Here is a 15,635-nt window from a genome sequence, read left to right as displayed (position 1 = left end):
CATAAGAGCTCAAGAAAATAGTTACCTCAGGGCATTCCTTTAGTATTTGAAAAAGTGATTTTCCCCATATTCCTGCAAATGTTTAAGGGAAGAAGCATCACCACCTCATGCATACCCCTCTCCTGTTCACAGCCCTATTTTCCCTCCCAGCCAAATTCATAGCACACAGAGTATTCACACACCTTCAATTATAGTCTTTAACTGTCCAAGGTAATTCTTGCAGGAAGTAGACTCTTCAATCCCTGAAGGCTGCTACCTCCCCACATAACTTCTTAGATCACTCCTTCTCCCTCCTCAAATTGCTCATAGATATGACCATACAACTGCTGTCTCCTCCTAAAAACACTCGTAATCATTTTTAATATAACTGCGTGCTAACAGTATTACTAATGTTTTTAACTGTAGTGTAGGCAGAAATGGAGGTGTTTTTAATACTGCACCAGGTAAGCATAGCTGAAAAAGCGTAATTGGACTTAGTAGGTTTTAACACAGAAAGGACATAGGACGAAGCTGCTCAGAACAGCAGCTGTTTGTGAAACAACCACAGCCTTGCACAGCAGAAACTGGATGAGTAAAGTATGCTACTCATTAGCTGAATATTCCTCCCTCTACATATGACATTGTTAGCTGTGAGCAATCAGTGAGACAAGCAGAGTGTGAAGCAATTCCTCTCTGACACCTCTGTGGCTGACTGGCCAGTTGTTGGGTCAGAAAAAAAGTGTCTTTATTCAGCCAAGACTCAGCCAGCTCAACTCCACTCCAGAGTGGGACTCTGCTGCCTAGGACTCTCAGGAACTTCAGGGGCTGCCTGGATGGCCCAGTGATTTCAGGCTGAATTTAAACCACAGGGTGAGAGGTGATGGCCTGTTACGGATAAAAATGTGGATGAGGCAGGAAGAGAAAATGACTAAATAGGTTAATGCAAGAGCAGACAAGGAATCAATACCCATATTAACTAATTTGTAAGAGGAGATATAGCAACTAAGTGAATTTGGGAATCAGATTTAGGTTAGTTTGAAAGGAACTCCTTAAGATCCAACACTAATTAAGCAACATGATTGCATTTTGTTTGGATAGACAAGTGCAACATAAGGCTATGATTTCATTTAAAGAAACTTAATTCAGAATTCGTTAATGGGTATAAGAAAAAAAATCTACAAGTCATTATGGACAGAAGCAATAAATACAAGTCTTTTTGTACCTAATTAGTAAGTCAACAAGCAATGCTCTTTAGAATCTTGTAAACATTAACTGGCAGCCTTGCACTACAGCTGCACTGAATATGCAATTGGCAGCCCCAATGGGATATAGGTGAGCAATGTTACGTATTTAGTTTGGATTGCTACATTCTCTTCAATGTATTTAGGACAATTTAAATCTTTGCAAGCTGGACACCTCTATAAATCTCCATTCTTATGAAAAGATGACAGGACAGCTCACGTAGAGATAATATTTCCGAAGCAGCATTTTATTCTTTTAATCCCAAAACATTAAATTTAGAAGTCTGGCATCTCAGAGAGTCATCCATCTTAACATGGGCTAACATTGACATGGCGCTGTCAGAATACACAGACAACTAAACAGCCAAAGAGTTTACAAAAAATAAATTCATGATTTTTCAAAACAACTGCAAAAAAGGTTACAAGTATCAAAACTTTTAAGTAGATGCATTGCATTAAATGAAAGTCTGTGCACATCATAAGTTAAAGAGGCAAAAAACAAGTTGCTACCAAAACCTCACATTCTGAACAGTTTGTAAACTGATAAATAGAACTAAGTTGTCACTTCACATCAGCTTAACTGTTTTCATCGGTTGAAAAAGTTTTTAGGGTGGCTAATTTGCTTTGCATGCACAAGATGTACTGCTTAACAAAACACTATCAGCTTATTTCAAATGGAAAATTTAAAGATTAGATTTCTGATTAATTCACTTTCTATTATTCTTGCCCATATTTTATGATCAACAGGCAAACTAAAATGCCTCTTTAATATGCATCTTTCGCACCACTCAAGTGCAACTATGATAAACAGGGCAGCTCAATCAATCAATCCAGCAATGCTCATGAAGACTTATCCAAAACTGCCTCCTGATAAAGTGGACTGCAGATCTGAACAGCTGTGCTGACAATACAGATATGCTTAGCACTAGATATTTAGTGAGACTGGCAGGGAAATATTGTGGGATGGTGATAATGGGGATGGTGAAGTGGATGATGGAGGGCTAGGATGAAAGCTCTTTAGTTATTGCCCTCTCCTGCTTCCTCATCCTGCTGGTCACTTGTCCAGAGAGTGAGGTTGTCTCGAAGTAACTGCATGATAAGTGTGGAGTCCTTGTAGGAATCCTCATTTAGTGTGTCCAGCTCAGCTATGGCATCATCAAAGGCTTGTTTGGCTAAAAGGCAGGCCTGCTCAGGTGCATTCTGGATTTCATAGTAGAACACTGAGAAGTTGAGTGCCAACCCAAGCCTTATTGGGTGAGTGGGCTGCATGTGCTCTTTGCTGATTTCAAAAGCCTCTTTATAGGCAGCCTCTGAAGCTTCCACAACACTGTTCTTCTTCTCACCAGCAGCAACTTCTGCCAAATAGCGGTAGTAATCTCCTTTCATTTTCAGATAAAAGACCTTGCTCTCATACTGGAAGTCATTGCAGTTCTTAATCAAGAACTTATCTAAGAGGGCCAAAACATCATTGCAGACTGTCTCCAGCTCCTTTTCGATCTTCTCCCTGTAAGCTTTAACTTTTTCCAGCTTCTTCTCATTCCCATCCGCCATAGTTTTCTGCTCTATGCTGCTGATGACTCGCCAGGAAGATCGTCTAGCCCCAACCACATTCTTGTAGGCTACAGACAGCAAGTTTCTATCTTCATTGGAGAGGGGCTCATTCAGCTCAGTCACCTGCAAATATACACAGAAAGATCAACTTAAAATAGCTTGACATTGAGGAAGAAAAGAATGCAATCCTCATTCAATATTTCCATCATACCAACTTAGAAACTGCAAGGGGAAAAAAATTCCTTCTAGACATGATGGTGTTCTTGTTCAGTTTAACCAAAATTGAAGACCTGAGTGCAAGTCAATTCCTTTAAGAAAATTCATATTTCACTTTAAACTTTACCATATCACCTCCCTAAGGTATTTGTAAACATTTATATACTACGCTTTTAAATCTTATCAAGGAGACTTTATTAAGAACAGCCACTGAACAGTGTGCATCTAACTGGCAAGATGCAGAAGTATTCAAGAGGAAGACAACTGATTGGAAAGTCTTTCCAAAAAGGCAAATACACTACACTTTTCCTATTAAATTCAAATGCGTTATACTGCCAAATCGTCTAGCCACAGTATAGGGCAGTGCCAGACAATTCAAGGTGTGCACTAAGGAGACAGTATGCTCAGCCACTGGAGGAGAACTGGGTTGTACTGCTCCACAACACGTCCTTTATTGTGTCTTAGGGATTTAATTCATACAATCTGATTAAAATCTGTCCTGTTTTCAGCTAAAATGGTGGTTGTAACCCAGGATTTTGAAGCTAGGCAAGGGAAGAAATTATATAAAATGGAGTAGGTTGGAAGGTTCAAAAGATAGAGGAATGTCCCTTGGGAGCAAAAAATAAAGAAGTTAAACACATATTGCAATAATTACAAAATGAATTGTTACAACTTTTATACTGACTCATGAGACTATAGTAACATTTTTAAATATTGCATGTTTATAATACATTTAATTTACTGCACTTTACTACTGTTTGTGAAGAAAGTTTCTGAACTCTATAAATTAGGATTACTTCTATTTTAGCAAACAATTGGACGTTCTAAACTGGGGAGTGGTTCTTGAGGAATGCAAGTGCTTTGACTTATCTAAGTTTACAATACTAAGCATACTTCATTAGCAACACTATATTAAAAATTTATGACAACTGTGGAAAAAAACTAATGTGGCAAAGGAAATGGTTGCTTCCCATTGCCACTGAGATGAAGCCAAAATGATTTCATAAGTATTACAAGAAATTTTTATATTTACACTGCAATACACAGGCATGGTACAAATAACTAAATCAGACATTTAAAGTTCTCCTCACCAAATTCAAGAGGATAACTTACATTTCTAGAGTACCGCAGTAACCGATAAACTATTCAAGAATGGCATCTAATTTTTCAGATACAAAACAGTTCATCTTAAATGAAATATTAGAATTCTGATGGCACTAATGGTTGCACCACATTTAGAACCTCTGAAGACACACTAACTTCTCTAGTATTTACTTGCTACCCATTCCTCCATAATGCACTGCTTCTACAGCTCAGTGACTCAAAGACAGAGTATGCTGCTCCCTATCACTTTCCAAGGCAACCTATGGAAAGCTAGGTTCCCAAGAACCAGCTACAGTCCTCTTTAATGACATCTTCATTTAAAAAGACAATTTGAATAACCACCCAAGCAAAACTATTGGTTGTGCTTGCAATTTAGAGAAACTATACACCATGTTTAGCCTCAGTTCATTGTACCTATAGCATATTTCTTAAAGCTAATATAACCCATCAGCTGTCCAATTTCTTTCCATGCTCATGCTTCTCATGCTCCTGCCTTTATATCTTTCCCCGTCAGTTTCTCTCTCCTTTCCAAGCCCTTTCTTTCCACTTCAAACTTAAGCATCCCCAATTCCCCACAACTGTGTGCATAATGAAAATTTTAAAAGTGTGAAAGTTGAAAATAAAGTGCATAACAACACGTGGATACTGGACAGCAAATTAGTATATATTAATTGCAAGCCACTTGACAAAAATAACTGAAGAACTCTCCCTCGCCAATCACAACAGAAACTCAAGTTATGTATATACCCTTCCTTAAGCAAAAGAGTGAGTAACTAGAATACTTAGGGGACTGTTGCAAAAGTGAAACTGACTATCAGACCAACACAGGAAAGCTCATAGACTCAAAAGACCTCAACTGAGAACACCTTCCCCCAAGCCCCTGACAACTAACAACTTTAAAAACTGAATTAAGTGTCTCAGCAGATCTTAATTTCCACATAGTCTACACAACAGCCAGGATCCAAACCACATGTGGTTTTATAGATCAAAATGAACACAATTTATTACACCTACAAGAAAAATAGTAGGCTGTGCAACTTCGAGAACACAGGTCTAACATGCTCCACACAAGAAGCACCAGTTAGTGAGCCACTAGATTCTGCATCACCTGAAGCTCCAAAAAGGTGTTTAGGGGCACAAACAAGTCACAAACATGAGGCTAAATGCAGCCTGTATTACACAAGAGGAAGGTTGCGCCCTCCTTGCCAGAGGCATCTGTGAGAAAAAACATTATCCAGGATCCTCTTATAGACAGGCACCTAATGGATTTGATTTAAAAAAAAAAAAAAAAAGGGACAGAACTGGGTATCACCAGCACATATGGCTACATAGCTCAAACTGTCTAACTATTTCTCCTAGTGGCCTATTATGTACTGACCAGGAGGAACTGACAGAACAGAATCCAGTGGCATGCCACATAAGCAGCAACCTCAAGGCAAATAAGCAGTTTCCTCAACACCACAGTCTGGAGACCTCTCAAGTCATTTCTGCAAGCAGGTCAACTGGAACAGAGGCTGCTGAAAGATACAGAAGAAGCAATATGGACATCTAATTCATATCCATTGCTGTAATACCACTAAGCAAGGAGACCAGCAGTGTCTTTGTATCATACTCCAATGCCAGCTTAAGTGGGGGGTTCCAGAGGAAATCAGAAGATTTTGGTCTGCCATACATAAATTTCAAGAATTTTTTTCCTATTAAAGGAAGTCTAAGAACAGCTTAGTAACTTCAACATCCCAAAAATAGTTTGACAAATAGGGCTTGCTTTCCACACAGCTGTTCTATAGATACAGTCCCTTTGCAAATCCATACTGGGGAAGTCATTTGGCAAAACATGCAATTCCCACAGTGAGTGCAAAGCCAGGGTCATGAAGGACAATTACCATTCAATTTGAAAGAAGCAAGTATCTTTTTTTTTTTTTTTTTTAATACAAGAAGTTACTAAAAAGGTGATAAAAAGCCTAAAAAGCGTTGTGAGTACTTTTTTTGCTGCTTTATGATTTATTAAGGTAGCCTGAAAGGGAACGGATTTTTGTTAACAGATTCATTCTGCCCCCCTACCTTGCTTAAAAAATAAAATAAATAAATTTTCTGCCCTTAAAAGCTACAGATGGTGGAACAAGAAGATAGATTTTAAGATTGCAAGTACCAAGGAAGTGAAACCTGACTGACTCAGTTATTTTTATTCTTAGTTCAAAACTGTTATTAACACCTGCTTAACTACAATATTTGAGAGAAGAGATCTTTATCAAAGATTCAGCACCCATTCCTTTAATTAAGGGATTAACTTCCAGAAAACATCTGAAACCTGCAGAGTGTGTGAGAGAAAGTGCGCTTTCAGGCTGTCTTTATAAATCAAGGAAACAAAAAAGTACAAAAAAAGTTTCAGTTTTTTTGCAGGGTACGTTTAACTATCTCACCCTGTAGTGGGCCCAACACCACTTCACATTTGCCTTTGTCAGACATGACAGGTATGGAATCTTGTAAGTTGTATGCTGAAGCTATCTATGCATCACCATGAATCTTCAACCTGGAATCATATTCTGAAAATATTTTTTTTAGATGAGCAATACATACAAGTGAAAACAACACACCCACACCATTCCCAAAACTATCTGTCCCCTGCCCCACCTCCCTCACCACAGGGTTATAATCAGATTAGTTTCATGTAGAAACTGACACTGACATGATTACCTTCAAAATAGGCATGGGCACATTCACCTCTGTAAACAACTGTGACTATAATACTCTATGTGGTACATACACTGCATTAAACTCAGTGTAGAACTGTAGTGACCATACACTGTTAAATCTCAACACAGTTTTGGAAAGACCTGTTTTTCATCAAGGGCTCCCTGAGTGGAGTAAAACTCCACTGTAACCTCAGCTGTTTGGCCTGTCAGTTGTCTACAACTGAGGAAAAGGGCCTCAAAATCTGCAACTCAGCAGCAGCTCATGGTAGGAGAAGGCTATTCAGTGTACTGAATTAATTTCAGCACTGCTCTTGTTCTGCTCATGGCAGGAGTTCTCTACATTAGTGTTTCTCAGTCTTTTTGATTCCAGGGACCAGCTTGCTGCCTTCCTAAACTGTGTAAGGGAAATCTCAGGGACCAGCACTGGTCTACGAAGCAGTCCTTGAGAAACACTGCTCTACATTTCTGAAGCAGCACTCCTTGCCTTTCTGTGATCAACTGATGGGTACCCCTCCTTTCTAATGTCACCCTTGCCCTATTTCCCAGCATATCATTTTTTCTGTCCATTTTCTTTTTCCTGATCAGCTTCCTTCTAGTTTGTGTTTTTTGAAGGGGTTTTTTTGCACTATTTTATTGTTCACTCACTCAGATAGCCTTCTAAATGGATGGACAACAAACAGGAGTCCCAAGGTTCCAAATCACATTACTCCTGTAGTTTACTTCAGTGCATGAAGAGTGAGAGAAGCAGGGTGTTACAGGCCTGCAGATTTAAGCTTCTTCAGTAACTAACAGCATTTGGGTATACTGTGGGAGCAGAAATGGAAGGCAGGTGGCTGTCAAGAAGTCACCTCCTGCTTTACCCACTGCAAGAATAAATTTCCGTTAATGGTAATGTAGAGGTCTGTGGCATGCAGACAGCTTCTCAGCCCCACCATCTCCCACACATGGTTGAAAAACACTGTCTTGAAGGACAGAAGGCAGCTTCTCTTCCCCTATACCCATAGCCATCTCTTGTTGGAGATAGAGGACTCTTGGGCTTTGCAGTGAGTAAACATTACCTATTACCTGATGGTCAGCAAAAAGCATGCTCTCACATTACTATGGTAAAAGCCACAGCAGTGCTAGGAGTATGATAAAGAGCCACTGAGGGTGCGTCTTCATGCAGTTAACTCAGGCTCTTATTCAGGTGTTGCCCCTAACCCTCCCCCATCCACGTGAGACTGGAAATTTGACCAATTCAAAAATAACTGGTCAATTGCCCAGTCAGGCTTGATCAGATAATGTCAGAAATGGTCAAATATTTTCAAGCACTAGTTTATTAGAACAGAAACAACAGTTACAAAAGGAGTAAGACTTTATGGTCCCCAATAAGATTTAACTCAGAAAAATGCAAAACAATAAAATTCTATCTGAGGCTAAATACCCCTGTTAAGTAACTTGTTTTTCGTAAATGAGGTATAAGTATCTAACTCCCCCCCCCCCCCAAAAGAATGGCACCATGATGCAATCGAAAAAATAGGCTGGCACCTATATCAGGATATTCTTGCTGAATATTTGACCGTCAAATAGGTAGCGGTCAAGTAACCTTTTTGACTAGTCAACTGACCAGCTTGCCAAGCCTGCATCCACACAGAAAATCCACTCACCTGAGTCTACCTGCACTTTCAACTCAGGCTAGCTGGCCTTTCTGAGAGCGTAGATTAAAGTCCAGCTGCCGATTTAACTCAGGGTGGTAACCCACCCACTGTGCAGTGGGGACATCCACTAAATTATTTGAGTTCTGACAGTTCTCCAATGCCTTTCTACAATTTGACACCCTTCTCCCCAGGTCTGACTAACCGGGCACCCAAGTTCTCCCACAACTGACTCAGAAAGATTCAGAGAGACTCAGTTTACCATAGCACAAAGAACATGGGATAGGACCCCAAAAGTCTTAGAGAAACACAGGTGACAAGTAGCCTCAGTGAGAACGCAGTAATCTGGGTATGGCTTTGCAGTGTGGCTGCTCACACCTGGGCCAGGCTAACTTGGATGCCAATCTCACAAGTTAACTCTGTATTGAAACCATACCCTTAGTATCAAACCAGCACAAAGCGCTAGACAGTCTTGCAGCAGGCAGGGATACTCCTTGTTGTTTTTATTTACATCAAAAGCATCCCTGCTACCTGCTTCTCCACACACACAATATTACCAAAAAGGGACAATCACTGGAAAGAGAAAAAAGAGCAAGAGGATGTAATACTGAAAGTGCAAATCTGTCAAAATTCTTTAACACCTAATGTGAAAAAGGAAATTTCAACAGCTCCCTAAAAATTAAGTTAGAGCCCTATTTTAGATAGATAAAAATACTGATAAAAACTGAAAATGATGTCCGTACCATATTCATTTATGTTATATATATTTTTTCCATCTGCAGTGAGCCTTGGCAAGGAGTTCAGTAGTCCACATATCTCACAAGAATTACTCAAGATTACTTCCTCTCAAAATTAATAATTCAGTTCTACTTAACTTACTCATTTCAAATTAGTGTATAAGATGTGTCACTAAATAGCAACACAGACTAATCAAAATCTTGAGCAAAACGCACAGGAATTCATATATTTTGAGTTCTACAACTCATGGTGTATATAGCAGAATAAACTTAACTCCTTTTTTTTATTAGTCAATATTTCATACCATTTCTGAAATTAATTTGAACAAAGCATTTAATGCAATATTGCTTCTTCATATAATTTTTCAAACATCAGACATGTGAAGTGCCATTCTTATACTAAAAGCATATTTTTATTTACTCTGTTTTTTCACAGCTATGGCCTGTTCCTGTTCTCTGTATAATAATTAAAAACATCAATACGGAAGTCCAGCAGAAGAAGGAATGTTAGTTTGCTGGAGCCCTGGAGAAGGGTTTAATTAAATGAATGTGCCACACCCCTTGGCAAAATGCCATTTTACAGAGGTACATTTGACTGTATTTCTCATGGAGGGAACTTTAGGGTTCTGAAAGAAAACCAAACTCACTGTCTATGTCACACTGCAGTCTTATCTTCCTCTCTTGCTACTCATCATGGTAGGTGGGAAAAGGCTGGCATTCAGCCAAGAAGAAAAACTCAACAGCAGTTAATAATTGTACTATTACTTTAACAAAGATACAGTATTTCCTATAAGGTTTAAATTATTAGAATTGCTACATCAACTAGCTTTTTACAAAACTACCATTAACTTGAAACATACTGTTAAAGTCTTTAGTCTCTTTGGCAGAAAATGTGGAATGTATTTCTCCCACTATACACAAGTGTTTTTGCACCCTTATATTAAGAAATGTCTTAGTTTAAGGATATTCACGTCAGTTTACATTTTTGCATGTAATTGTCAGAGAAACTAATGTACAGAGGGAAATATTTGCCTTTTTTTTTTTAAACAGGGGAAGGGCTACTTTAAAAGACAGAAGCTTTTTGCTTAGGTTATACGTATTGAAATTAGAGGAAATGTGTTAGTTGTGTGTAATTGTAAGAGCCCACATTATACATTTTTATATGAAAGGCAATATAAGCTCCCACTCTTTCCCCAAAACCTGCCCAAAATGGATTCTAAGTTACAGCATGTTCTCGAATGAACACCTGCAAAAAAGTATCCAGATAACCAACACTTTATTAAAAATATATTTGGAGAAACTGGAGTTAACTACTTTTGTATTCAAGGAATAACTAAAGTTATTTCACCATGTGTAATAAAGTGGAAACATTTTAACTTCCATTTTAGTTTGGTTTTTAAATTGCTTATGTAAGGTATATATTAAAGAAGCAATTAGCACCTTTGTCAAAATTCAATGCATTGAGCCAAATATTGAAGTTAGAGCCCTAAAGGAACTGCACTGTCATATGCATTATTGGAGGGCAAAGGAAATATGGTAAAGCAAAGGCGAATGATTTTGAAACAAGATGGAATGATAAAAAATAGCAAAATATTTTTAAATTTAAAATGGTCTATTAGACAAACACTAATTATCTGCAGCATTTCCTGAAAGATGGTAGCTCCACTCTGCTTTTGTGTTCTAATTTCATGCATTCCAATATTTGAATAGGAAATTTTAAATAGTAAAAATATTTCAGCTGTCATTTTTGTATTTCTAAACGTATCCCAGTTTTACAAAGTATTTCCTGGATCACCAACAGACTTCACTAAAACTTGTATATGGGCTTGTCCAATTCAGTATTTTTTAGAATGAGCAATGAAAGGTATTTCTAAGGGTAGAGTCATTCCCACTTCAATTAGCAAATCCAGTAGTGTCATTAATATAATTTCTCACTTCAAACATAATAGTTCTGTTACAGACATATCCAAGAGCCCTTCTGTGTAAGAACTGTATTAGCCAAATAACAGGTTGTGCTGTACTAGATTACATACAAAGCAGACCATAAAAATCAGTACCGAACAGAATTTGAGAGGTTTTTTAATTTTTATTTCAAGGTGTGTGATATAAACGGAGAATTTGATGCATCATAACATTTTTGATCTTGGACAGATTGATTTTGTTATGATATGAACTCCATTTGAAGCCCAGTTCTTTGGGCAGGGACTGTCTATTTATTTAGACAGCACCACCCCACAACATGGCTATGAACTGGCGGGCATTTGGGGGCTAACACCGTACAAATTAATATGATCATAAATAAGAATTAGGTAGAGCAGATGAGCTGGAAGGATGCTGAATGTTAATTCAACATTTAATTTTAAAAAGCTAAAATACTCTTCACTGGATCTCACATATTGTAAGAGAAGTTTAGACATGAGACGTTTGGTTTGCTAATTTATTACCTGTTCAGTACAAGTTACTGTTAAATGCTTTGTTTTAAAAGGAGCAGGTTTAATCCACCTTTAAATACTATTTGAATACATTTCAGTATTCAAAATTATGTACAGATTGTAGGCAATATAGCATTGAGAAAAAGAAAGGCATGTCTTGAAGGATCTTGTGCTGTGAGTGATTATGTTCCCGGATGCAGCTATTACATGATCTTTGAATGAAAGCTCCCCAGGTTGGCGAGTAAGGCCTCCTTCAGTCATGCCTTCTTGATGCAACAGAAACATCTAGAAAGGAAAAGGTCCTCTTCCCATGTTAGGCTTCTCCAGACCCACCTCTAAGCACAGAGACTGACCGGGCCCCACACACAGCACCATCAGCCCACGCCTACAGCTTTAAGATTGGTCCCAGGTTAGCTGGACGCGCTAAACTAACGCTCCAAGGTCAAACCCAGCATCTCCCGCCCACCCCAGAGGATGGGGGACCCTGGGCCGGCGTCAGACAGGGGCGGGGCAGGATCGATGGGGAAGAGGAAGTTTCCCCCAGCAAGGACAGGACGAGACAGTATCAGTCCATCCGCTTGCTCCGGACACTCACCGCTGAGAGAGAAGGGAGAGGGGCACCCAAGTACACCCCCTCTATGAGGAACTGTCCGTAGCGTACCGGGGCGTGGGGAGGGGGGGCCTGAAGAGCGGAAGGGCTGCACACCCCGCTGCAGCAATGGGGATTTTGGCTCCGTCGGCTGAAAATAGACCGGCCCCCTCCACTCCCAGCTTTGCCGAGATAAAGCCCAGGCTCCCCGTGCCGAGCTATAAGGCACCACCCAGGACTCTTGAGGGGACACAGCAGCGAGCGTGCCGTGGTACCGGACCCCACCCCGCCCTGCCTCCCTCCGGTGGGACCCAGCGGCCCGCCACAGCCGCCTCACCCGCCGGAGCCCCAACTCCGCCTTCGCCCAGCTTCCCGCTCTCCCTCCGCGTGGGAGCCGCCGCCGCCAACACCTTTCTCCCCACTCACCGCCTTCATGGCTGAGGCCATGTCGTCGTATCTTTCCGCCTGCTCGGCCAGGCGGGCTCGCTGCAGCAGCTGCTCTCGGTCCCCCATGGCCGCTTCCGTGGTGACTGCCGGGCTGGGCACTCGGCGGCACCCCTCTCACGCGGGGACTGAGGGGAGAGGTGGCGCTTCACGGGTTACCTGGCGCACGAACGCGCTCACTCCGCGGCCGTTGGCGCCTTGCGCTCAGTGACCGTCGGGCTTTTCGGCGGCCGTTGGCGCGTCGCGCTCGCCGGGCAGGGGTTGGTCGGTACCTCAATGACCGTAGCGGAGCGAAGACCGCGCGCTCGCTCTGTTCCCTCACCAGCGTGTACAGCTCGCGAGTCGCGCCTCTCTCTCCCCGCTCTGTGCCTCGCGCTGTTACCGCCCCCCGCGCCTGCGCCCTGTGAGGGCAAGGAGGGGGCGGAGTTGAGGAGACTGCAGGGGAGGGGAGGAGGCGCTGCTCCCCCGCGTTCTATTTCTAGGTGACGTCACTTACTATAAATAACCAGGACTCGACTGGGGCAAACGCATGCGCACTACGAATGCTGCATTTTACTGCTGCAAAGGTGGAGGTGGGAGACAGGGAGGGGGTATTGCAGAGCAGCTGAGGGAAGGAGGCGGTGCTGGGTCTGGCCTGCTGCCCATGCATACACACTGTAGCTATAGCACTGAAGGTAGCTGTCGCTAACCCCTTGAGAAAGGAAGGGCCTGGCTGACATGAAATCCACTGACCACTGCAGAGAATCCCCACTAGCCAATATCCAGGCAACCCTCAGCTGGTGGCTAATGCCTCAGAAGGTCAAACAGCAGTGTCAGCTGTATGCCAACAGCATTCATGCAAAGCATCATACCTTGCCTTACAAATGTGAGAGATTTCTCCTATGTACAATTTTGCACAATGTTTCTCCTGTGTACAGCCATTGCTTGTGGGGTATTTTCTCCAGTGCATGATTTTGGCTGTGCATGACTGTCATTTTGTATGAGAAATAAAACACAAAAGTTCTCCCTTCAATATAAGCTTTGTATTTTTCACATACTTTTTTTTTCTTCCATTTCACTGAAACTGTTGGTCACTGTAAACCCTGCATACCAGCTATTACGACCCTCCAATAATGGGGTCAGTGGGAATATGCCGGTCACATGATGCTGCCTAAAAGTGATGGCACTAATTTATATTTTATTTCATAGTAATTAGATATTTATTTACAGAATTGACAAAGTAAATGGTGTACATAAAAACTACCTCTAATGGGCAATATTACAGAAATCCTGCAGATGCTGGCCATGCCTGCAGAAATGTTAGCTACCACATTGTTCATTTGCAGAAATAAAAGTTAAAATAAAATCAAGATCAACCCAAAGCTAACCCAAATGTATCTGTCTTGTCCATCCCTGAAGCTCATTGTAGTCAGGGCAGACCAGCAGTGGATTGTTATCCCCCTTCATGCTTCCAAAAAGCTCAGTCTCATGCATTGCAGTGTTGTTAAAAAAGGTGTGTGCTTATTCCCTACCCACTCCCAAAACATGCCCATTTATTACTTTCAAATATAGATTCTGTACAGTTTTTAGTATTCTGTTGGGGCTTCATTTCCTTTAGTAAGTGGATACTGTGACAAAGCTCTGTCCTTGCCTCCGTGGGTCCCGCGTTTCCTGGCGGATTTCGCTAGCCTCAGAGGCTCATCATGACCCTGCACGTAACCCTTCTCTCTCTCTAGAGACAAGGGTCACAGTCTACTGAGCCATTTTCATCATAAGCCAGCAAGGGAGGTGAGGAGAAGTTATCCTTCCTTGCACAGTCTCTGCTGTCTCTCAGTCTCAGTGATTAATCAGGGGGCAAAAGTGTGTGTGTGGGAGCCCAGGCCCACCCTCTACTCTGGGCTCCAGCCCAGGGACCCTAATAGTATCAGCTCTGGTAGCTGACCTTTTAGAAACATGACATGTACAATTCCCTGAGCTACTTCCCCCACAGCAGCCCTCAATTCCTCAAGCTCCACTTCACCCTTACCTCAGGGCCTCCTTCCTTGTGCCTGATATGGTGTGTACTACTCAGCCTCTCCAACAGCGCAACTTCCTCCTATAGCTCCTGACATGCACCCCCACCTGACTAACTGGGAGGCTTTTAACTAGTTTCAGCCAGCCCCTGATTGGCTTCAGGTGTCCCAATCAACTAGCCTTCTCCCCGCCTTCTGGAAAGTTCTTAATTGGCCCCAGGTGTCTTAATTGACCTGGAGCAGCTGCCATTTCACTTATCCTGGTACCAGGGATTTATTTAGCCTGGAGTAATATATCTATCTCCCACTACTTTTCTATAGCCATCTGGCCTTGCCCCATCACAATACATTCTTCTTCTTCTATTCACTTAAATAGCTGTGCTGCGTAGCACTTCAGTATAGACACTCACTACAGTGACAGGAGGAGTTTGCCGGTCAGTGTAGTTAATCCACGTCCCCAAGAGACAGTAGCTAGGTCAATGGAAGAATTCTTCCATTGACCTAGTGCTGTCTACACCAGAGGTTAGATTGGCATAGCTACATATCTCAGGGGTGTGATTTTTCACAGCTCGAAGAGATGGAGCTATGCCAGAGTAAGTTCCAAGTGCAGACCAGCCCTAAGTGTAGTCATACCCTGAGGCACACACAGGTGAAAAGTGTCCAAGGTGTCTCAGAAGGTGAGTGACAGAGTTACTAGACCACACTGCCTCCCTAAAAATGCAGGATGACATACAGACTTTACCAACAGGAATGGGAAAAGCTCATTCATATGAGTTATAGGCAGGGGGTGAATTCTGCTTGCATTCATGCCAAGTACAATCCCATTGTTTTCACTGTTGTAACCAAGAGTACAATTTGGCCTTTTATGTCAATCTTAAATTTTAGCCTTATCTTCAAATTCCCTGGGAGTTTAGGTTAAACCCTTAATGTTAATTGTAATTAGTTTTTAAAAGGGACTAAATACATTTTATGGTCAATAACAACAAACTATAATTAGGCATAAAATATGGGTGATAAAATCTTA

The 15,635-nt window shown here is 41.4% G+C and overlaps 1 protein-coding gene across 1 annotated transcript; it reads right to left on the bottom strand.

Annotated features, from left to right (window-relative positions):
• Positions 1–1,457: 1,457 nt before the first annotated feature.
• Positions 1,458–13,020, bottom strand: YWHAH (tyrosine 3-monooxygenase/tryptophan 5-monooxygenase activation protein eta). Its single transcript, XM_074972457.1, has 2 exons — positions 12,603–13,020; positions 1,458–2,894 (listed from the first exon to the last, which is right to left on the bottom strand). Exons 1-2 carry the CDS (start codon positions 12,687–12,689, stop codon positions 2,238–2,240), a joined length of 744 nt encoding a protein of 247 aa, XP_074828558.1. The 5' UTR covers positions 12,690–13,020; the 3' UTR covers positions 1,458–2,237.
• Between the last annotated feature and the right edge of the window lie 2,615 nt (positions 13,021–15,635).

Source organism: Natator depressus, chromosome 15 (assembly GCF_965152275.1).
Source record: "Natator depressus isolate rNatDep1 chromosome 15, rNatDep2.hap1, whole genome shotgun sequence".
In the NCBI taxonomy this organism is placed as follows: domain Eukaryota; kingdom Metazoa; phylum Chordata; order Testudines; family Cheloniidae; genus Natator; species Natator depressus.
Note: the sequence above shows the minus strand (reverse complement) of the source record. Positions and strands in the feature narration are given on the sequence as shown.

Excerpts from the sequence above, each read along its gene's own strand:
- YWHAH (XM_074972457.1), bottom strand. The coding sequence starts at position 12,689 with ATGGGGGACCGAGAGCAGCTGCTGCAGCGAGCCCGCCTGGCCGAGCAG. Across the intron at positions 2,895-12,602 it reads TGGCCTCAGCCATGAAGGCG|GTGACTGAGCTGAATGAGCC; the intron begins GTGAGTGGGGAG and ends GTATATTTGCAG.